This window comes from Myripristis murdjan, chromosome 22, assembly GCF_902150065.1.
Source record: "Myripristis murdjan chromosome 22, fMyrMur1.1, whole genome shotgun sequence".
Lineage (NCBI taxonomy): Eukaryota > Metazoa > Chordata > Actinopteri > Holocentriformes > Holocentridae > Myripristis > Myripristis murdjan.
This window is the reverse complement of record NC_044001.1, coordinates 28,038,282-28,063,088: the sequence shown is the minus strand read 5'-3', so window position 1 is coordinate 28,063,088 and position 24,807 is coordinate 28,038,282. Positions and strand designations below refer to the sequence as shown.

At 39.2% G+C, this 24,807-nt stretch overlaps 1 protein-coding gene across 2 annotated transcripts in view; it reads right to left on the bottom strand.

Moving 5' to 3' along the window:
- Window positions 1-24,807, bottom strand: part of adck1 (aarF domain containing kinase 1) — a 118,027-nt gene that overhangs the window by 50,017 nt on the left and 43,203 nt on the right. For both annotated transcript variants that reach the window (XM_030045073.1, XM_030045074.1), the window contains exons 5-6: window positions 957-1,115; window positions 199-357 (exon numbers count right to left, since the gene is read on the bottom strand). In XM_030045073.1, the coding sequence (XP_029900933.1) occupies window positions 199-357; window positions 957-1,115 (318 nt within the window). The remainder of the gene's footprint in view (window positions 1-198; window positions 358-956; window positions 1,116-24,807) is intronic.

Sequence of the window (24,807 nt, the reverse complement as noted above, 5' to 3'; positions counted from 1 at the left end):
TTTATTAGTATAAGAAAAGTATAAAAAAAAGTTTTTTTTCAAGTATTTTTCTAATAAATTTGTGAATTTTTTTCCTCGTAAATTTACGACTTTAATTTAAGAAATTGAGAGTTTTTCTCAGAATATCAACCCCCAGCTCCATATTTCCTTTCTTCCTACAGTGGCCCTAATACGTGTGGCATGTGTGTGTCTGCTTACCTTGAGAAAAGAAAAGTGGGCTAGCATGCGGGCTACCCTCTCAGCATTGCGTCCCTCATTGAGGAAGTCCAGCTCCAGTGGCATGTTCTTCTTGGCCTCCTCCACCAACCACATGAAGGCAAAGTCTGGGAAGAGCCAATGGACCGCTCTCACCAACACCTTCAGAATCAAAATCAGCACCAGCTTCATTGCCAGTTTTATTTACATATACTTGTAATTACAGTGATCAGGATATGGATTTTGAAATGCAAATACAGATATTCCTATTTTTGGATGTGGATTCAGTACGTTTAATGCCTAGTTCAGACAAAAGGCAAAACAGATTTGTTTCTCAACTCAGATCTTTAAGACAGACTGTCCACACTGTTATTCGCAAGAGATGAGATCCAATTGGAATCCCATTTCAAACCACGAATAAGGTTTGGATCTGATTTGCAAAAATCACATTTCATGTTTTTTTTTTTTTTTTTTTTGCTGTCCAGACATTCTAAAATCAATCTGGATACAATCTGGATATGACAATAAATAAGTTTGGGCTGGCAGTCCGAAAAGGTCTTAGTTTGACCACTTTCATGCATCTCTCTTGAGATTAAGACAAGAGCTGCATATTATAATAGGATAGATAATGGCAGTCAGAATGAGTTGTGATAATAATAAAATTAGGTAGAATCAGCATGAGCCTTTGGTTCATGGCTAGTTGGCATATGCAAGATGTAGGGTGTGCAGCTATTTGAACCTGGTTGGATACACACACTCACCTCCATTACCACTATGTCCTTAGAGCTTTGAGTCTGAACTTTGGGATGTTGGACCTTAACTGCCACAGTCCGACCATCATGGAGCACCGCCTTGTGGACTTGCGCTAAAGAGGCAGCACCCTGGGGGCTCTCTTCAAAGGAGACGAATAACTCTGACAGCTAGAGTAGAGACAGAGGGAGAAGGAAGAGGAAGAGCGGGCGAAAGTCCGGGAGAGGAAAGAGACAAATAGGGAGGGGGGAAAAAGGGAGAGAAAATGAAAAGAAAAACAAGATGGATAAGGAAATGGATAAGCAAAAGAAAAGATGAGAAAGATAAAGTGGTGGGGAAGAGATGGGAGTGAGAAAAGAGACAGAGATCATTAATCTGATTAGCTCTCTTTTAGTGCTTACAGTACAAAGTGTACAGTGGATGGGGCCAGGAAAGATGGGGGAAAGAGAGATATATGCATTGACAATTACAGGATTATTGTATTAAAGCAACAGTCCACCAAGTGAACTGATATGAGAGCGGAGAGGAGGCATTATGTGGCTGAGATCATGTAAGGGAAGTTGCAAGTTGCATACACTTTGGATACACTTGAATCCACTGAGCCACCTGTGGTACATAAGTCTGTACCTTTTTTATTTAATATTTCAATACCTCATAAACAATCTTTTTAGAACAATTTATTAACGACAACAACTGACTTATTAACAACTGACTCACACTCAAGAATCTTTCAATTGAAGATATTCTATGAAATTACTGCCACCAAAAAAACAACTTAACACATTTAACACTGAACATACCTTTAAATAAATTCTGTGGTGAGGAAGAGGGAAACCAGTTGTGTTTGTTTTTCTATCGTCCAAAAGTGGACCAACATCCAAAACTGGTTAAGACCACTCAACATCTATGTCAAACTAACACTGGATGAGATCTCTACCCTGATAATAAATACAATTGCTCTGTTTGGTAAAATATTTGTATTAACTGTCTAAACTGTAGAGAGCCTATCCATTTATTTTGATTGTAATTTGTTTTGTTGCTTTTTTTTTTTTTTTAGGAGCAACATTTTTTAAATTTATCTTCTTGTGAGTTTAAATTGCCATGTTATCATTGTATGGGGAATTGTATTATTACTACCTATGTCAGTAAATAGTGGGACAAAACATAATAAATTAAAACAATGGATATACATATGAATGCAAACTAGACCAAACAAACAAACAAACAAACAAAAAAAGTGGAATGGATGTGGTAATGGGAAAATAGCAGGAGAATATCCTAAGAAACAGAAAATGAATGAAAAAAAATGCACAATATTAAAATATAATATGAATAAAAGTAGCATGAAAATACCAGAGGATATAAGACTATGATGACTATATCTTAAGTTACAGTATGACAATGCAAGGAGACATGTTGCATACATTTTCATTATTAGAGAAAATTTTCCTTAGTCCTATCTTAGTCCTAATCTTAACCCAAAAAGAGCTGAAGGGTAGCTATAGGTAGGCAGAGACTAATTAAAATAGTTACCTTAAATTAGTAACCACCCACAATAGGCATAGCTAATTGGACAGGAGAAAAGGCCCCAATCCATTATAAAACTAAACCATCCCTGACAGCTCCTGCCACCCAGTACCAGGCATCAGGTGTTGCCAATAGTTTTCACAATTCCTCCGATACTGCAACAAAGACGTGGAAGTCCTCAAGGAGAAGACAAATTAATAAGTGAAGTGAGTAGCTATCTTTTCTCGGATAATATAGCCTACACCTACTAATCATCAACTACAGATATTGGGGAAGGAATAGATAACCCTAAACCCAACCTTCACTATAACACCTCACCCTAGCCTTAACCCTCACCCCTTCCTTCACCCAAACCTTAACCCTAACCCTTTCCATCACCCAAACCTTAAACCTCACCCTTTCCTTCACCCAAACCTTAACCCTCACCCTTTCCTTCACCCAAACCTTAACCCTAACCCGTTCCCTCACCCTAACCCTTACTCTAATCTTATGTGGCATCACTTTTGATGGCATTAATGCCATCAAAAGGCCAAACTGCTGCAGTACCCTGCTCACTAAAACCACTGTGATGGTTGAACAGTGACTGAATAGTGTCCACAAGCACTTTGTTGTTTGGCTCATAGCTAGAGACAGCCAGTCTGAGACAGTATGTTTGGTGTCTGGCACTAAGGCGACTCCTGTACTTTGATTTGATGATTTCCCTCTATGAATAAGCCTTCTCACAGAGGTAAGTGGATCCAAAGTGAGCTTTCATTTCATTTCAGCTCACGAGGTGAGGAGAGGAAAGTTTTCACTGCTGACAAGTCCCCAGAAGTCACCATCTCTCTATCTGGCTTTCAGTCAATCTCATTTTGGAAATCAGCCATCTCCGTGTCAGCTCCATTTGGCAAAGCAAATACTTCCTCAAATTTGGCAGCTAACAGCTCTGTATCAATGGGCAGGAATGGGTTTGAAATAAATGCAGCAATATCTTCTATGATGTCCATGACTCAGTAAAATGCTGACTGACCTGTTGCCCAGGCCGTCATACACCGCAGCTTGGACATGGCCATCTGTGTCATATAGCAACACCAAAAGGCACCCTTTGGCATCTGATATCGATGCAAAAGGTAGCAATTAGAAACCAAAGGCACTCTTTGGCATCAGTATGAGACAAGGGTGACAGTGATGTAGTATAAAGAGAAAGCAAAAGTCCTGCAAAGGGAGGCAGTTGGGGTGGATGGCAGGAGCGTAAGCAACAGGACTTTAACCCATGAGACCAGAGTTCGATTCCTGCTTCCAGCGAGACTCCAGGGTCCCATTTGATTGGTTAAGACCAAGTGACGATAGGAACAGATGATAACAGCTTTCTCACCTGCTAGAAGATGCAGCAGGGCTCTGATAACCTATACTCTATGGGGGTGATTATGACTGATAACACTGACTCAATAACATGATATGGTTGAATCAGGTGGACAAAAAAGAAAAGGGAAAGAAAAAAAGTGTTTCCATTGTGTAGCAGACTGTGTAATTATGTTTTTCTATTCTCAGGATCTTTCTGCTAGTCTCAAAGATGTCAATTACAATGGAGGGGTTGGTGACCACTGTTGTAAAGATATTTTCCTCATCATGCTCACTAACTTTCAAACACACACACACATACACACACACACACACACACACACACACACACACACACACACAGCTTATAGCAGGGACACACATAAGAAGTATTCAGCTCAAGTGTCTTGCTCACTTCCTCCATAATTTTCCTAGACATGTTGTTCATAAAATACTCTGTAGTTTTCTTCCACTCACTATGCCTAAAAAAGCTGAAGGATCTGGGTCAAGAAACAGGAGAATAGAATATCATCTAATCCCTGTAGAAGCCACCGCAGTTTTCCACCAATATTCCATATTCAGACACTGCATTAAAATAGATTATTCATGGTTTAACAAAGTGTTGGCGCTGGGAATTTGGGCCTCTAAGCCAGTCAAGATGTTGGCTTGAGCATGGAGGCAGCCAAAGAGGCGTTCAGCAGGCACACAGGCAGGTAGGTAGCTAGTGAGCATTGGATAGGCATGGATACAGTTACAGACAGGCCTGGGCTGGGGGCCAGGGTCTGTTTAGCCCCCTGGTGCCAGGTGATTAGGGGGTGAGGGCTGAGGTGTTGCCAGAAGAATGGCAGACTGGTAAGAATGACACACAACACTGGAAGAGTACTGTTACCTCATTTTATCAGCTGTAGAGAGCAATCACACATAGGCTTATGCATTAGGCAAGCAGGAAAGCTCAGTTAGAGTCAAACTGATCAGTTTGCTGAAATGCCTGTCTTAATGACATTTGACAGTTTGAGTTGTCCAACTCTGATATATTGAAAATTATGCAATTTATTCCATTACATTGATCAATACGGAACTTAATGTCTATGGAACACCCAGAACTTAAACCTTTGAAACCTAAACAAATTCTCTAGATTGATTTTTTTTTTCTTCCAGAAAACATGGGAAAAAACTATTAGAAAATTAGCAAAATTACTGGAACTTAAAGTTAGGGAAAAGACATATTGAAGATCAGCATAAATAAATTAATAAATAAATACATAAATAGTGATAGATCAGTTTAGCGATTCTGCATCAATGTCAGATTTCTAGTTTAAATACTTATGAATACATTCAGATGCCTTTCATAAGCATTAACCTGAGTAAAGTCACTTGATTTCTTTCAAACACATGGGGAATAAAGGCAATGAATGTGAATTAGCCTGAAAATAAGCAAGATATAAGCAAATATAGAAAAAAAGAAATAATTGGAATGTACTTAGTCTTGTGTGGAGACTAAGTTTGTAATGTGGTGATCTGTGAATTATTTTTTTTTTTTTTTTGTACATCCAAAGATTTCTTATTTTGAGAATTATGAAAAATTACTGTGAACACATTTGCAATGTATAATGTTCAGTGCTACTTTTAATTAATAATAATGTTCTGCCTAATAAAGGGCTTCTCCACAAGCCATATAAGCCATTGTGATGTGTGGTTGCACAACCTTTACATTTGCATTTTCTCTCCAGGGAAAATCCAAGGGGTTTTCATACCATCATTCCTGTCACAGTCTGTGATTTAAGATGCTGTTTAAAACATCTGAACAAACAAATGGTATAAATTATTTTGAAGACACTGGGAAAAATGAATTAATTTTATGATCCGGATGTATCAAAAATGTGAACAAGTCAGAGACAGATGGCGACGGGGCTTTTGAAGCCTATAGTCTGTGCTGCATGTTCCTTTAGCAGGAGATTTGAGGCAATACAAACTGATCAGACTGTCAGCTTCGGTCAGCACTAGCACATGCACGCGCAAACACGCACGCACGCACGCACGCACGCACGCACGCACGCACGCACGCACGCACGCACGCACGCACGCACGCACACACACACACACACTCTGTACCTGCTTGTTATAATAAAGTATCTAAATGAGATGTGTTTCTCTATGCTATGGCTCCTCCTGGGTCTCATTGTTGCCTTTTGATGTAGTTGGGCCACCCACTCAACTCCATCACAGCATTTAACACCCGGCTTGCCCTTCCAATAGGGGTTGTCCCTCATTAGCCCCCACTCATCCCTGTGGACTCTCATCCACACACAAACACAAATTAGTGCGTGGGTTTGAAGGTTAAGGAGGCATCTCATGGGATCTGAAGTCATTAGACGGGACTTGTATATTTTGTGCCCAGCCCCACCCCCAGCCCCCGAGGCTGGCCCTTCTCTGTGGCCATAGTAACCTGTTAACCCGAGACAAGGCGAGGCTTGGTGGGGGGAATACGACTTATACCTTGCCACTGCTATGGCAGCAGTAGATTTACTTTACATTTAAAGTGTTTTTAAGGTGTATTTTTACTGGCATGGCAGATGGCTGCTATGCAGCCACATCCTATAGTGAAGTGATCAGATAAGAGGAGCTTGAGGTTTCCCCTCTGTGACGGCTGGCCTGTTGGCTTATCTCGAGCCTCCCTCAGAAGACCGCTGGTCACTTGGATCAGACGAGTCATGACAGCACTGATAAAGCCCTGCTGACCTGAACCACTGGCCGTCGTCCACTGGAAGGACAAATGTTGACATGTGCAGTGATGCGACTTTGTCCACATCCAGACGCACATTCTCTGATGTGGTTTCTACTGTGTTAGCCAACATTTCATGTTCAGACTGCATTACATAATGTTTGATTTACCCTTTGAAACCTGTGCAAATTCACTTGATTTATTTAAAAAACAAAAACAAAGGGAAAAGGCAATTAGCAAATTAGTAAAATATAAGGATATAATTTGAAAAAAAAAAAAAAATTATCAGAAACATAAATACAAGAAAAATGTAATAATAATTATTAAAATGACATATTTGAACATCAGATTAGTGATGCTGGATCAACATCTTTTTAAAAAACAATGGGGAAAAGGTGATTACCAAACTAGCAAAACATTAGTAATTAATTATTAAATAAAAATAGCAAAAACTATTACAAGAAAATTACAAGATGATAAATAAAATAATGAATTAATAAATGAATAAATAAATAAATACATGTCATAGAAATTATTATTAGAATTATTAAAATGATATATTTAAACATCAGATCTGTGATGCTGGATCAACATCTGAACAAATTCACTTGATTTTTTTTTTTTTTTTTTTTTTTAACAATGGGAAAGGTGAAGAGCAAATCGGCAATTAGTAAAAGGTGACAAGGAAAGTAAAAAGTTACAAGAAAATGATCTGAAAATTACCAAAGAAATATAGTGAATTTTGGTGACCTAAAACCTTCCAAGATAGATGACTGGCCACTTATGTACAATAGGGTTGGGCACTGAAAACAGATATACATGCATTTTACAAGGGCCAGTCAATGTCATCCATGTCCTAGCGTATACAACATTGTGTGTTTGATTACTTTTATAATTTTTCACAGCATCTTTAATTTTTGATATTATTACAGATATTGTTATTATGGATCAACCAATTATCAGTCCAGACAGATTATCAGGTCCAATTTTTCAGTGATTGGTATTGTAATTTTGATTGACATGATGGCTAACATGAAAACCACTCAGACTCCGCCGCACTGTAGTGGGTGGGACCACACTTCTGATCATATGGTTACAATTTCCATTCCCCTTTTCATTGCATTCTTAATTTTCTTCTTCTTTCTTCTTTTTTTTTTTTTTTAAATTTTTGGAATGTTTTTTACTAATACAATATTGCTATTTAAACATTTGTAAATTCAAAGCAAGGTATGTGTTGTTGTTTCCAACTCTGTAAATTTGACACTGCAGCTTTCAAATTTATTACAAATAAATAATGGCCTAAATGTCAGTTAGCCGTATCCTTGATTATTAATGATCCTGAAAAATCTATATCCATCCATAATTATTATGCCTTTCTGAGAGTTTTAGTGCTCCACAGTCTTACCAGTGGTTCGGAGGTTTTTCCATCCTGACAAGAATAAAACAGTGCACATCTGTGCATTTTTAAACACTGCTATTAGAACACTGGCTACCAGGAAAAATTACGTTCCTTTTAAACTGACCATTTAAGAACTACGCTGGGTGCAACACACTCCAAGCAATCAAATGCTTTGCAGTTCTGACATCATCATTACATGACAAGGCCCTGCAAGAAAACTTGGTTGGTTGCAATAATACCTTATCCAAATCCCCTGGCTCTGGTCAATTATATTAGTAATTTGCTTAACAGAAATGCACTGCTGTGGATGAAGTCATTTGATCATCTGCTGTTGTCTCAGCAGGTGGCCTTGTTCAATTATGGGGCGCCGGGTCACCTCTCTAACCCGACAGCAAAATAAAAAGCTACGGATGACCACTTAGCATTCTGCCCGCTGCATTGGCTGCTCTTCAAATTACACAGGTAGAGACACATAAACAAAGCAGTGCAAGATATAATAAAATAAAATAAAAACACATTCCAGCTCCCCAACAAGTGTAATCACTATGTCGGTACTTTCTTCTTTCTGTCTTTTCTGTATTCCATTTCTTTTAACACAGTACAGCTCAGATGCCATGATAAGCTGACAAACTACAGCACTGGACAGCTGGTTTAAAATAAAATTATGATTCGAATTCTAAAATCCCACTGCTTGTTTTGGGAAAAGATTAGCTAAAACACCAATTATAAATTATATATTATTTTATTAGAGGCCCCAGTGACAAACCTCTGGAGCCTTAAAGGTTCAGTTGTGGGCTTTATTTTCTGAGACTGTAATAAGTTTCCATAACAGTGGCTGATGTCCTACCCTATATACAATCATATGGCTGCATTTGTTCCTGTTGCATCACTGCTGTGTCCATGATCATGATCAAGAACCCTCTCAAGTATTATTGATATACTGACAAAATGGAATGATCACAAAGTCGGGCGGTTTGCAATCAAAGTAAAGACGAGATAAGAGGCTCAGCCACTTGACAGATAACCTCAAACCTGGACAATTACGCTGGCCAGCTATACCGCTCTAAGGGCCTAAGTGAATTCTAAAAATCCCTGTTTTTGAATTCTGAGGAAAGAATGAAAAAGGGAGAACTGAGATAAAGACGTTGGATGACCTGTTATTTGGAAAGGCAGAGCTTGTGGAGTGTGGAAGAGGACTGTCCTGGGTTTCAAAGTAGCTCTTTTAGCATGGCTTGTGATAGCGCATCTATCAGGCCCGGCACTCCCTAGGAAAACCGATTACCAAAGGTAATAAATCCAAATGCTGTGGGCGTGGAACGGCCTAGAAAATTATATTTTCACCGCTTGCCTCAGAATTGAACATGTTTGCCATGAGCAGCAAAAATAGGCATGCACACCGAGGCCAAGGCAAATACAAACATAAACAGAGAAAATATCTTCTCTCAAATGTGGAGCCTCATTACATACGCACCTGACATCTCTTTGTGCTCTTTGTACATATAAACACAAATACTACCAATAACACACACACACACACACACACACACACACACACACACACACACACACACACACACACACAGATGGTGGATGACAAATCATAAGCAAGCTGTTGTGTTCCAGAAAGAGCTGGCTTGTTGTTACCTTTCAACAAACAAGAAGTCATTTTAGCGAGCCTGACAGGACTAATGACTGCTCTTGAAAAGCAGAGAACGGGACAAACACTGTGGCTGGGATGCTTGCTGCTCTCATTGATAATAATGGGACCAACGCTCCTGTTATGGTAGAATTAAAACTGCTATCATACTCAATCCTTATTTTCTTCCGTCTTTGCGTAGCGAAGAGATGGTTAACCCTTTGAAACCCGAGCAAAATTCACTTGATTTCATTCCAAAACATGGGGGGAAGGCAACTAACAAAGAAGCAAAAGTAAATGTTACATTTAAAAAAAAAAAAAAAAAAAAAGCTAAGCATTGACATTTATTAAAACTGCCAATTATTAAAATTATACATTGAAACATCAGATTAGTGATGGTGGATCAGTGTCAGATTCCTTGTGGCTGCATTCAGATGTCTTTCACAAGCATTGAACCCTTTGACCTGAAAATCAGCATGGAATTAGTAAAAAAAAAAAAGTCAAAAACAAAAACATGACAAGAACACTATAATTATTCTAAATATATATTCAGTATTTCAAATATTTCAAATTTAGTGAAAATAAAAGCACCATAATATTGCAACCACATTACCCCAGAATTAACAAAAAATAAATAAATAAATAAAATAAAAGAAGACTTTGCACCAATGCAGATGGTGAAATAAAACACAATGCTAGAGTCAGAATGCTAACTCTGAGGCCACATGACCTGGGTAACAACTATGTGTACTCTGTGCGTGTATTCTCCCACTGCAAGTGCCTCTGCCTGCAAGTGTGTGACTGTGACACACAGCAACACACACGTACACAAAAGACAAAAGACAAAATCGCTTTGGTAGGGGTAATAGTAGGTTGTGGACTTAAATTGTAGTACAGAAACATCCGCATCAATATTGCAAGGCATGCGATGCAGATGTAAACAATACCCATATTTTCAAGCTGAAAGGCAAATGTCTGTGGATACGGGTATCTGACTGAGAACAATACAGCTGATGATATTATTATCTTGGCTAAACTTCAATGTCATATCAACTGAAGCATCATGCAGTGTGTTTAGTAAATTCCTGAAGAAATACCACCCTCAACCATGATTATACTCCTGCCATCTTTCATGAGATTGCCCCCTCAATTCTATGGGTCTCTGAGAGGCTGAACGATAATGTTGACAAGGTGCTCTACATGGTGGCGTACAATCCAGGCTGACGCTTTGGACGGTCTTCAAGCTTGTAGTCCAAAAGACTTCATCAGCTCAACTTTTACTGAAAACATGTTCTCAGATTTCAGTACATCCTTACTCCCCAACCAATATCAATTTCATGAACAGCAGTGCTGGAAGCAATGTGTTAATCTGATTCTACTACTTTTGGTGGTAACTATTAACGTAACCTGTTACTTTTTCAAATTAAATAACACAATTAGAAACACTAAAAATTTAAAGGGACCCCTTACTGGTTGCTTTTGTCTTGATAGGAGGCAAACACAGCCAGTTCCTCTCATTTTCCATTTTATGATCTAATGTTACCTAACCTTAAGATGATGCAATGAATGAATGAATCAACACATTAGCATTAAACTGTGTTCAATGGCAACGTGAGCTTTCTGTCCTGGAAATATGGACAATATTTTTCCTACCTCAAGATCATGGACAAAAATATTGTGGTGCATTGTAGTCTATGTGTGAGAACTTTGTCCACATCAAAGAATAATAATTCTAATTTTTTGAAGCACCTGGTAAAACAACACATTTCTGCAGGGCTAAACGCAAAAGACCCCCAGTGTGGGATCCGCTGACCATCCAAACAGCCAAGGCTTCATTTAAACTCAACAACTCTGCAGTTTGCAGTCTGTAAGCCAAGCAGAACTAAACAGACTGATCACCAGGTATGTTGGTGAAGACATGAAACCTGTGTCAGCAGTTACTGTTGTGTGCATTGACAAGAGAAATGAAGCAGACAAGTGAATTTACCTAGGTACTACCTAGTGGCTGTAACTAATTACTAATTTTCAGTAACTTGCACAACACTGATAAACAGAGGGTGAGACGTTGATTAAAGCAGTTTAGCTTCCCAGTGCTGTTCAACATTTATTTTAAAGTCTCAATAATAATAATAAGCTCTTGGCATAAAATATGTAAACTTTATGGGATTAAGGGGTCCATATCTTTTCTTGCACTGGTGGTAAACAACCCACATTTTATTCCTTCCTGTGGAAAACCTAGATTAAACAGATAGCAGGAATTGGGGATAATACACATAAAGGAACTGTTAGATGGAATAGTAATGAAATCATTCTCCCAACTCAGGACAGTGTGTGGACCAGAACAGAAGCAAGTTTTTAGATACCTGCAAATGTGGAGTTAGTATTTCTACTTAAATCTATTTTGGTTTAAAAAAGGATACTAAGCTATTTTTGCACATAAATTGTCAGTTGGGAGAAAATATACCAATACCAATGCTAGCCAGTTCACGTGGGAATTGGATCTCAGGACACATTACAAAAATCACAGAATACTGGAAAACAAAATCTCTGAAACTTAGACAGCAGAAACGTGGCCAATGTGGTCAACTTGAGTTATGTTTTTCTTCCTGTCATGCAAATTAATAAAAATAAATATGTTCAAGAGGCATTATTTTCAAATAATGCCATCTAATCAGCACTTGCTCATCACATTCAGCTGAAAGCTGAATAACATGAGAGGCAATGCCAAAGCAGTAAAATTAAGAGGAATTGTCTAAAACTTTGTAGCTCCGAACAAATATGTATTAGATTGTATTGGAGCTTCTCTGCCAATAATCAATCCAAATAGAGCAACACAGACGTTGCTATACAGTCTAAATGCACATCATCTAGATTTTCAACAATTTATTGACATTCTCAACAATATATTTGATTGTAAATCATTAAAAAAGTTGCATAATAGCACTTGTGAAATGAAACCTTTTGTATTTGGCTGTGATATTATTACAACAAAAAACTGGGATATTTCAGTATGCACCACAGGCAAAATGTTGATGACATGACTAAGGCACAAAGGAGCATTCCGAGTAACGGATTAGCATAGGCTTGGAGATACAGAGTGTTCTCCTTTAGTCACATGAAAGACCTCATTTCCAGTTGGGCAAGTACAGTATATCCCCTCCTGGAGGCTAGAAAAGATCTTGCCAGCCTTATCTTGTCTGATAATTCCTCACTCCCATTTCGCTTCAATCTCCTGGAGAGTCACAGAGAAGAAACGCAAAGAAACCCTTTGCCAATCTAAATCTCTCCCTTAGAAAAAAAAAAAAAAGTTTATGAGCAGCACATCTGCACTCTGCCATGCAAGCCCATTGATTTTTGAGTATCTGTTTCCCTCACTACGAAGTTTGGTGGAGTGTCATTTAAAGCCTCACCTTGATCATGTATTCCCAGGGATGCGTTCAGGCCTGTCAGATAAGCTGATGACAAAGAGCGATGGGACAGGGAGAGGGGAGTGATGCGAACCAGGCCACAACATACATCATGATCAGAAATGAGCTGTCAGCTCCTCAGACTGGTAATAATGTCTAGCCGTTAGCATAGTTAACCTCATACCTGGCTACTCACATCAGAAATTAGAGGAGGCAATGAGGGTTGAGGAGGAATAGTTTTGAACAGGGGAAGAGCTGCTTGGGTGGAGCTTAGACAACTGCAGAAGTGTAATCCATTTCCCAATGAGAATAAGAGGTTGTCATTGCCAGTGCTGCCCACCTCTGATTTAACAGTACAAAACCAAGCTTTATTTGCTGTTTAATTTTGCAGATTATAGCTGGCGGAAGCATCGTGCTTTGGCTCATCTGTTTGCTTGAATGAGCTGTGATTAACAGGTGGTCCCTAACACATGCAAAGAGAAAACAGCTATTGATTCAAAGTATTATTTTTGAGAGACAAAAGGGGAAATCAGAGAAGCAGAAAGTAAAAGTAAAATGCCTTTCCCTTTCCCATCTCAGCTCTCTGTGTTTCTCTGTGCATATTAATATGAAAGCAGAGAGTGAATGACAGATACGTATGGGGAAAAACAAAATTAAAATATAAACCCACATCTCCAATATACCCTTGTTGCTGCCTGTACTCAAGAGGATAAACTGGAAATCATGCTTCCAGAAGCCTTTTACTCCTTCCGTCATTTGCCAGTAGTGTAAACTGTGAAAGCTCCATTTGCACTGGAAGAAGTGTCCCCTTCCTGTTTTGTGTCATAAAACAATTTGTCTGTGCCATTAAACAATGCAGCAGATGTTTTGCCTAATCTAATCCTGTGCCACACAATGTAAACTGCAGTGTAAAGGCCACCGTTCTTCCAGAGACAATAATTTAATTGGTGATTACCGTGATGTCTCAAAATGAATGTGCTAATGACATATTAACATTTAAACCAGGGGTAGGAACCTCCAGCCTCCAGGCTGTATGTGGCTCGCAAGACCATTTGACCCGGCTCGCGAGGCACTTCATACAAAATAAAGCATAAAAAATAAATTATAAAAAAATCAACTCAAACATGGTCTAGGCAGCAATTGCTTTTTCAGAGATAAAAGAAATAAGATAAAATAGTAATTTGACTAGCACGTCCCTCAGGGTGGTCCCTCCCGTCTGAATGCCTGTCAGGGTCAAGGTCAGGGTAAACACGCAAGTATGTCTCATCAAACCAGGGGGGGAATTTTTCATGGCTTTCGTTCACTACCCCTGATTTAAATGCTACATGTATCACCTTTAAAAGGGATATTTCACCCAGTTTTAAAAATCTGATATTACCTCAGTTAGTCCCCAGTGGTTATTTGAGACAGTGGTGCTATCTTCCTTTTACTGAGTTCTGGATACTGTAGGGATGCGCCAAATGCTAACTGTTAGCCTCCTAACAGTGAGGTGGACCATTCAAATTTTTCAAAGTTGGCTTGATGACGTGTATCAGATTTTTAACTGCTCAAAAAATTGACTGATTGATGAATAGATAAATAAATACAATTTCTTGGGTGGTCTAGGATCCTGAAAAGTTGCCTGAAAAGTGTGTTAAATGTGTGTGATTAAGGGAGGTAGAGGAAATGAAGAAGCTAGCCACAACACTACGTGACAACTATCTCTTAGTACTCTGAATAAACTTGTTATTTTTGTCCTCTAACATGCATACATGTGTTCAATGCATACATGTGTTCAATGAAGGATAGCAAACTCAAGCAATCTACTTCTGTCTCTGTGGTGGCTGCTGCTCCACTGGTATGGAGTGATACAGGAAATGCAGAAGTTACCAGATCTTACCAGATGATAACAGCAAAATTAGTTATAAACAATAATTTGAGCAAAACTAGCATCCATGTGCTCTTCATAGCCATATGTGCAGCTTAGTTTTGGAAAAAATAAAACACTTGTAAAGTGCTGTTAAACCTTCTTTCTGTGGATTAAAGTGGTTATTTTTCAGAGTGTTAGCTGGGGGGAAGTCCACCTCAATGGCAGGAGGTTAACAGTTAGCATTTGGAGCATCCAGCCAGTATACAGCACTCAGTAACAATGACAGGAAGATAGCACCATTACTGTCCTACAGAACAACTGGGCGAGGGAAGTGCAATAACATCACATTTTTCACAGAATTATCACTTTAAGTAGTGGCCAATTAAAGCTGGGTGAAATGTGTCGCTGAGAGCCTGAGGTATCATTGGGGGACTTGCCTGCTGCAAGCTACAGCCACCCAGGATCTCTGCTGAGCTTCAGGTAGATCAGGAATCTGTGGTTATACCCAATTAACTCTTCCTCTAGTGTTTCTTAGTCCTTAGCTTAAACCATATTTGTGCCATATAACATAACAACCATGACTGAAGCAATGGAATATGTACATACAAAAAGCAGGTGATATGAAAATAGGAAAATGAATAAGAAAAGATGTGTGCAAGTTTCAGATGGGGAGATATGACTAATCTGCCTGAGGGAGGAGAGGTGTTTCCAGGGATGTGGGTGGGGTGTAGGGGGTAGAGATGGAATATGAGAAGGAGAAAGCAGTAGTGGAAAATAGTGTTGTGAGTCTTTATGGTAATGTCTTAATCTTTTTTGCATGGAGAAGAGGACAGACCCAGGAGGCACTCTCCCCTCTGCTTTCAATTCCTTCTCACCACACGGGCCTCATCATCTCTGAAACATGCCGACAACCGTCGAGAAACGATTGCTGAGCTTTGGAATGCACATGCACATAACACTATAACCACATTTGGTTAGGCATAGACAGCTATTTGATGTTTTGGAAGGGGTTTCTAAACAGACTATACAAAAAAAAATGTTCCAAAAATATGAAGCAAAGGATGACAAACACACAAAACCCTACACTGCTAACACTGTTAACACTTGGTGTTCAGCATTTCACTTTCCCAAAGTGGGATCCGGGGACCAACATGGCTCCTTGGTAATCAATTAATTTCACTGTTGTTCACTGTTATATAATATTTGTACAATGCAGTACGAGTAGTATCAAAACTGCACTCATTGTTTTCTGTATTTTCTTTTGTATTCCGTTTGTTCATTGAACGGATATGGGACAAAGACCTCAGCACCTTACAAAGAATGAGCTGATGGATGGATGGATGGATAGATAGACAGATAGATCTTTATTGTCATTGCACAATCATATACGGTATAATAATGCAACGAAATTAGTACTCAGTACTTTCGGTGCAGGGGAGAATAGCAACCTGAACTTGTCGCTGGGAAGAACTATCCACGGAGACCCAACGGTGTCCTCCGGAATGTCCTGGTAGCGATGAAAGTCCAATGAAATTGGTATTTCGCAGTGTAATCCCAAGATCAAAAGGTCCTGACGACTGTTGTTTCCTTGTTGTTTACATTTCCTCTTGAACTTGTCGCTGGGAAGAACTATCCACAGAGACCCCGGTGTTCTAACGGCATCCTCTGGAATGTCCTGGTAGCGATGAAAGTCCTATGAAATTGGTATTTCGCAGTGTAATCCCAAGCTCAAAAGGTCCTGACGACTGTACACGTACATTGCCCAACATATGGTGGTGTTTTCAGCTAAAAACACAACCGTTCACATACAAAAACATATAATACGGCACCGAGAGTGGAGAGCTGTAAGCCGCTGCGTCTATGTGCGCCACCATGGCAACCCCAACTGGGATAACAACTGGAACTGGGATAACATATGAAAAATGTATAAGTAATACCTCTAAAATATCCCAATCATCAGCTGATCCACCTCAAAACCTCTGACATCAAACGTATCTCACTCCCAGGAAAAGTTTCTTAATGATGCTTTGTCACAAATGTGCACTCTATGCATGGATGGACTTATCGACTCTTTTTGCACACGTTTTGGACTTGCAAGGATATACCTCTCTTTTGGAAATTGATTTGTTCCATATTGAAAAAGGATTTTGGATCACTGACTGGTTTGGAACATCAGTCAGGTAGCACACAGGGTGGTTTATTCTGTTTGCTTGCTAGCTTGAAAAATAAGGCCCTGGGGCCAGATCCAGCCAACAAAATATAAATCATGTCTAAAAGATGGAATCCAGCACCCTGCCAAATTTACCTTTGTATAGGAAAACAAATTCATTTGTTCATTTCACAAAGCTGTTGTGCTGTGCACAAATGATCCTGTAGATGGCAGTGTCACATGGGTTGGGTTTAGCCTGACATGGTAGCTACTCCTGTACGCACTGCAGGTGGTGCCAGCTAAAAATGCAACAAAGACAAATTTCATGCTGGCTCACAAATCACAAGAAGAGCAAACAGTTTTCAGAATGGTTGTTTTTAAATGAGAGCGTGGTGCAGGCTGACACTCAACAACATGATAGCATTCAAAACAAGTACAGCAGCTTTCTTTTGAATGCTTTTACATTGTATTGTTCATGAGGCAGTGACCGACAAGATGTACTCCTACTTCCCAAAACAAGCCTCTCTGGGGTCTCCCCTGGAGAACTCAGTGAAGCATTGTGGGGACTGCATGCACAGTTTTAACATTTATGTACCATAGTGCAGATTTCCACTTCAAAAATACTACCAGACTTGAATAAGCTAAAAGAGAGGACAGCTCCACTTCCCACTAATGCAGCATTACACACTGGTGATGAGTTCTGAATATATGAAATAGCAACAATTAATCAACTAATCCACTAAGAAATTTGAAATGGAAAAGTACTTTGATATAACTTATGTGTTTTGAAACAAATTGCACTGGTATAGAAACTTGACTTAGAAAAAATGTTAAACTTGGAACACGGCCCCTAACCTGGTCTTCAATTCTCTATCTGGCCCTTGAACCAAAAAGGTTGCCCACTCCTGGCCTAGACAAAACCCTTGAAATGAATGGTTTCTATTGATTTTTTCACGCTCACAATGGTCCCGGTGTTAGACTCGATATGTTAACCATGAGTTTCACTTTCACAATGACCTCCCCACCTGCAGTACAGACAAGACATTTTGCAGAGAGAGTTACAGCGCAGCATGTAACTACGACACAAAGTATCTTTTGTAAATTGTCTTGGGGACAAAATATATGATGTGTTTTTACAGGACAATTTTTATTAAATATAATATAATGTACATTTATTTGGGGATCTTTCATTTGAAATTAACTCTTCAAAACAAACAATTAATATTCTTAATATTAGATTTCACACCTCTACAGATCTTAATAGCTAAACTATTAAGACGTAGGATTATGGATGGCACTGAGCCTGTAGTCCATTCTTACATTAGTGTGTGCTGGCTGTTGCTCATCCTTCAACAATTAGTGAAAACTGACCAAGATCCAAGAGCGTCCCATCAAAGTTATGCCACCCGTCTCACATTATGAGACCAAAGCCTTTACTCTATTAGCTCATTTCATTCAGTGATACACTAATCAGCTAAAATGTAGCTGGCTTAGCTTGGGGTGGTGAAAGTTCATGATGAATCTTTCTCCATATTCATTCCTCAAATTCTACCAAAGTAGAAACTGGAGTCTTGTTACTGCCTTGTGTAACATAAAAAGAGGCTAATATGAACATGATGTTGGCCTGTAAGGTGGAGGGTGAACATGACACCTCTAGCCATTGGATGATGAATTATGTAAACAGCATGGGGATCCTGTGCAGTAACAGCTGAGGCATTCATTATGCAAATATGCTAAATAAACGAAATTGTCTGTGGCGACCAGTGTGTCCCTGCAGCACAACCATCTAGGGAAGTTGCATGCAGGACAACTGGCATGTGATGGGATTTGCCATGCAAATACTGTAGTGCTTATTTGGGTTGAGAAAACTTGTAATGTCACACATAGGTCTGTCATCCGTCAATAGTAGCTATACCTGCCTCAGAGAATACTTGACAAAAAAAAACAAAAAAACAAAAAAAGAAACAGAAAAATGTGTTTGTTTTTTGTATTCATTTATGAACAGGTTTCTTTTCAAAGATGAGAGCTAGCAGGGCTACCATTGTGGGGGGTCAAACCTCTTTATTTTCTTTGCTGTTCCAGTTGTGTCACCACTTCCTGCCCTGTAGCCTCTGGTTCAAAACCCATCAAACCAACCAGTCATTACTTATGCTAATCTCAGCTGTGGAGTTAATAAATATGCTAATATATGCGCGTGGGCCCTTGTCCCAGAGGGGGGAGCTGCAGCAAGATTCCCATCAACATACGTTCTCTGAAATGAGTTATGGCACAAACAAAATGGCCCCTGCGGCCTCGCAGTTGGATAACAATACAACGGTGTCTGTGTCAGAACGGCAAATTGGCCAATTTGGCTGCTGGCGTCGGGCCACTGACCCAGCTGGATAGAATAACATAAGCCACTATAGGAAGGAAGACAAGAGTCAAGAGGGGAAAAAATATATATCATTTTTACCGAAAACAGGCGATGATTTTTACATCTCAGCCGAACTATCTTAATGTGAGGGCCTGATAACAAAGACATGGCATCCCAAATGAGCTGAATAGTCAAATCACTTTTACCTTGTATTACTGTTTTTATTTAAAAAAAAAAAAAAAAAAATCTGACAATGTTATTACTGCTGGGGTTTAATTTTGTATTTATTTTGTGTATTTATTCTGTTGGAAATCATCAAGTGGAAAGCCTCAATGCCTGGCTAAATGATCCTCATTCACTCCGACTTTCAAATTACTCTTAAGCTGCTTCACTGACATGCAGTCACCCAACATGAACATTTTGTCTCCAAGATATAACTGATGTTAGGATTTGCACGTCAGATGTAATCTCGCTAGGCGAACAGTTCACCTGCATTTTTGTCTGTGAGAAGTAAAGAACCATGTCCACACAGTACGATGGGACAAGCAGCAGAGTTGGGCGATATGGACCAAATCCAATATCCAACAAGTCCTCCAGCCCATATGACCACATAGGTCATCTGTCCAAACCCTCTACCATGATCCAAAGGACCATTTCCTCAGCACAATAACACACTAGGTAGCAAGCTTGAAAGCTATCTTACTAGAATACTTAGTTCAGATTATGAGAAGGTTATTATTAAAGTTAGGAGAGGCATTTCCTAAATTAGTAGCACACATGACCCATAAGAGTGTGTCTAATATGACCCAAAGGACTGGTTCCTGAGCAAGATAGTTGGCAAGCTGGCCACTAAAAATACTTGGTTAAATTTAGGAAAAGGTCAGGTTTAAGGTCAGAAAACGTTAGCTAATGTTTGCTAATTTTAGTAAAAACTAACTAAAAATGAACACTGCTCTAACTTGGATTTGAAGTCAGGTTGGCTGAGTGAAAGTCATGTTGCTTGATTCATAAAAAGCTGCTGTACAAACACCCCATGGGCTTGTTGTTGTTGTTGTTGTTTTTCCCCCAGAGGACAGTCTCTAAATATGACAATGTTTTTGACCAAATACCTTGATATCAATACTGTGAATATATTGTAGGGATGAAAACTGGTAGTTTTACAAAATTTACACATTTATTATACACTTTATGATAAATATAAATTTATGATAAACAACATATCATGATATTATGATACCCAAAATCCCAGCCTATATATAGTCATGTATCACAATATCGATATAATAGCCTATGGATACACTGCCAAGTCCTAACGGGTGACAACACAAACAAGACATACATGCATGCATGATAGAGGAACCAATCACATGTTATCCAACCAATCAATGCTAGAACCAGTCAAATTCTGATGAAAATCTGGTCTACCCATGTTTATGCCGGTTTCTGCCAGCTAAAACTAAAATGAAAATTGTAGCCCTTCTGTCCTCAAGGCAACTACATGGAACTTTAATTTTGTGTTGATTCTGGCGGCCCCTGTGGACAAAAGCACTTGTGGAAAGATGATTGCATTTCCCATCAGCACCGCCGCCCCGTGTCATAAAGATCTTGATCTGGCTTTATTGTTAAAGAAAGACGTTGATGTAGTAGGTAGGAATAAATATTTACATCCTGGATCATAGCTGACCACAGCAAACGCTTGAAAGGTGGTTTAGCTTCATTTAAAAGGATAACGACACAGCAAAAGCCATACTGGCTCTGTGTCATAAATCACTTTGATTCTGCGGGGACACCGACCCAGTCACAGGAATTTAAAATGAGTATATAGAGATAGCTTGTCTTGTTGTTGCTGGTCTCGTTTGCTTATGTAGGTCATATAGAGCGTTCAGTATTAAACTGAGTCCATTTCAGAAGCAGTTAAAAACTCCTTGCAGTCGCTTTAAGTACGGGCAACACACTGCAATTTAACGTTTTTGTTTTCCTGTAAAACCTAATTAAATCCAAATTCAGAGAAAATGGAAAATGAAAAAAGGGAAATGAAAAATGCAACTCTATTATGAGAAACACTGCGCAACCCACTTCTGTGTCTGAGTGGTTTTCATAGATTTTCATGTCAATCAAAATTATGATTATTGAAAAATTCTGAATACTGGCCGCAGTTTTAACAGGACAGGTAATTGGTCGATCCCTAGTAAGTGACCCTAGCTTCCCAAAGCTCGAAATCCACAGCCCTCTCTTAACTTATGCCACCTTACAAAAGCTCTACAGTCACATTCATCCAGCGCTGTTCCTTTGACGCTTTCTCAATTGACATGACTTGTTTTCTTTTGCCATGCCTCAGCACCAGCAAAATGCCTATGAGGGCAGGAAACATATTCTGTTTGATAAAGCAGCATATTGCACAAGCTGGCTTTTCAGCACTTTCACTGCAGAGGGGAACTGACAGCCTACAGAGCCAAAACTAAGGCAAGGCTCTCCAGATCCATGCACAGTGGGATTGCATATGTCACCACAAATGGTGCTGAAATCAGAGACATAAATGTATTCCTGTGTGTGAAGTACTCACACATGAACAGGATATCCACACACATAAGAGAGCACATAAGTGTGAACATCAAGTGTGTAAAAACAAGGAGAAACTTTGCTGAGGTATAAAGAGGCACTCCCTCCATTCCAAAGCATCTCAGTGTAACTCATCAGTACTACTTTTTTTTCCCTTCCTCAGCAAGGGAAGGGGGCTTGATTCATTCATGCAGCCCTTTTTGTAGGAAGTGGAACAAAATTAAGGCCTTTTCAGGGATAATAACTTCCCACGCAGATATAGGGCAAAATCAAACTGAATTCATGCTTAAATAAAAAGCAACTCAAAAACAGTATAGAGTATATTTAGGGAGGCTGATGGAAGCTCACACTCAACTTATTAGCACATTTCCCTGGTTAATTAGAGCTTTTAGGGGAAATGGTAAACGGAAAAATGATTAAAACGATGGCTAAAAGTGCTAAAATCATGCTCAAAATGTGTCACAGTGGGCATGAGTTCAGCCATACAGTCTTTACTGAAGAACACAATTTATTTTTATGATTAACATTTTCCAGTATTTCTTGCTCTACTGGTTCTGTTTCAGAAAGGCATGCCGTGCTTGTAGACAAGTGTAATTAATTCACTGTCTTTGCTCATCACTTTGGTGGGTGGTCCTTGAGGCAACATGAACTTCTCTTCATCCTAATCTTAATTAATTTTGAAAAAAAGTGTCCCGCTAGGAAGGCAAGTACAGTGTGTATATGTACTGTACAGTACAACCAACCAGTGGATCCTTCTTATAAGGCATTTGTTTCTCTTAGGGAAGAGATGTCAGAGAAACGGCCCTGGGGCCAAATCCAGCCTGCAAGCATGTCTGTCCAGCACCCAAGATGGTTTGGGAAAGGCAAAAAAAAAAAACCAACATATTTTTAAATCAAAATATTCTATTTTTTTTAATTAAATATTTGCATCCAATTGCTATCACCTTTATGTAACAAAATAAAAATTAAATATTCTCCGATTGTTACCGTGTTATGTCAATTTACCAAACCAGCTATTTAAACAAAAAACATTCATCACCTCTACCTTATGTCTGGATTGTACTATGTTTTTTTATCTTGATGAACGCTACATACTTTGTCAGTTATACTACAATAGAGATAATAATCTCCCTAGCAAACCTGTTGATAATACATTACAAAATAGTTTGACAAAGGATCTTCAGTCTACTGTGGTCACCCTGGCTGCCTGTCTGTAGACAGCTATAAGACAGTGCTCACTGTTATCTCAAGTCCACAACTAGAAATATTCAACTTATTAAAACAATGAAATCTTGAAAGTTCTTGCCTTGTATATCAATAAATGACTCACTTACTGCCTTTGAGCTTACGTGTTCCCTGTTCACACCATGCAAACTCCTTGTCATTCCCTGAATCATCTGGGTATGACAAGGTGTCGCAGTGACAACTGCAGTGTCATCTTGGTTCTATAGCAAATGGAACATGTTTAAATAAATAAATAAATACATGAAGAAATAAATACACACAGACACAGACACAGACACACACACACACATATATATATATATATATATATATATATATATATATATATATATATATATATATATACACACTACTCACAAAAAGTTAGAGATATTCGGCTTTCGGGTGAAATTTCAGGATGAGCCTAAAATGCATTCTAACCTTTACAGGTGAACTTAATGTGACCTTCTGTAAACTTTTGAATGCACATGTCCAACTGTTCAATGTTTCAGTACTTTTTGCACAAGTTGCTGTTCTCTAACAAGGAGTTTAACGGCAAAATTCACATCAGGTGTTTGATGCTCCAGCTCATCGAGGTCGTATCATTAGGGAACGGCTGCTGGAGACTGGGGTACCTCAGATGGAGTGGCCTGCACTTTCTCAGACCTGAATCCCATAGAAAACCTATGGGATCAGCTGATTCGCTGTGTAGAGGCTCGGAGCTCTGTACCCCAGAACCTCAATGTCCTGAGGGCCGCCCTTCAAGAAGAGTGGGATGCAATGCCTCAGCAGACAATAAGTCGACTTGTGAACAGCATGAGACGTCGCTGTCAAGCTGTAATTGATGCTCAAGGGCACATGACAAGTTATTGACACTGACATTTTTTGTTGTGGTATATCCACCACTGTTGTTGGCTTTTGTTTCAAGAAATTGTTTGAGATGAGGAAATCACCAGTGTATGCTTCTACTTAAATGCCCTACTTTCATGATATAATATCACTGTAGCGTGAACTTTTTACATTTTCCATAAATTTCACCCAAAAGCCAAATATCCCTAACTTTTGTGAGTGGTGTACATATATATATATATATATATATATATATACCATCAATACCAAGGTGGGCATGTCTGCAAAGAGGAGAGCCGTGGCTGCCCAGAGAACCCATTTTCATTCAGACATCTGGAGGTCAGAGGTCAATGGACCCCGCTATAAATGCCAGTTTTTCTCTCATCAAAATGTAGCCTAACTTTGGAGCGATATTTTTGCTGACAACCTAGCATGACATGCCTGGTACTAACGGATTCTTAGGTCATCTAGTTTCATATGATATGAGTTTCATATGATATCTTTACATGTCAGTGATTCAAAGCTGCAGTCACAGTCCAGCTTCAACATGGCTTGCTTACTTTTGTTTTCATGGTCAAATCAATTTGGCAGGGAAAAACCTTGACACATATGGGTTAGCCTGTACTACAATGTGTGTGTGCATGTGTGAGGGGGTTGTTTGGAATCTCTCGGTGGGCGAGAGAGTAGTCATTCCCGCCAACCTCCCAGTGTTTAACAATATTGGAGAAGGTGATGAGTCACGAGAGAAAGACTCCCATATGGACACAGGAAGTGCTGGGTGAGGCTGCCTTCTCTGTGGGGGTGAGGAGGTGGACGTGTGTGAATGTGTGTGTATATTACATACATAATAAACTGACACCGAATCGAG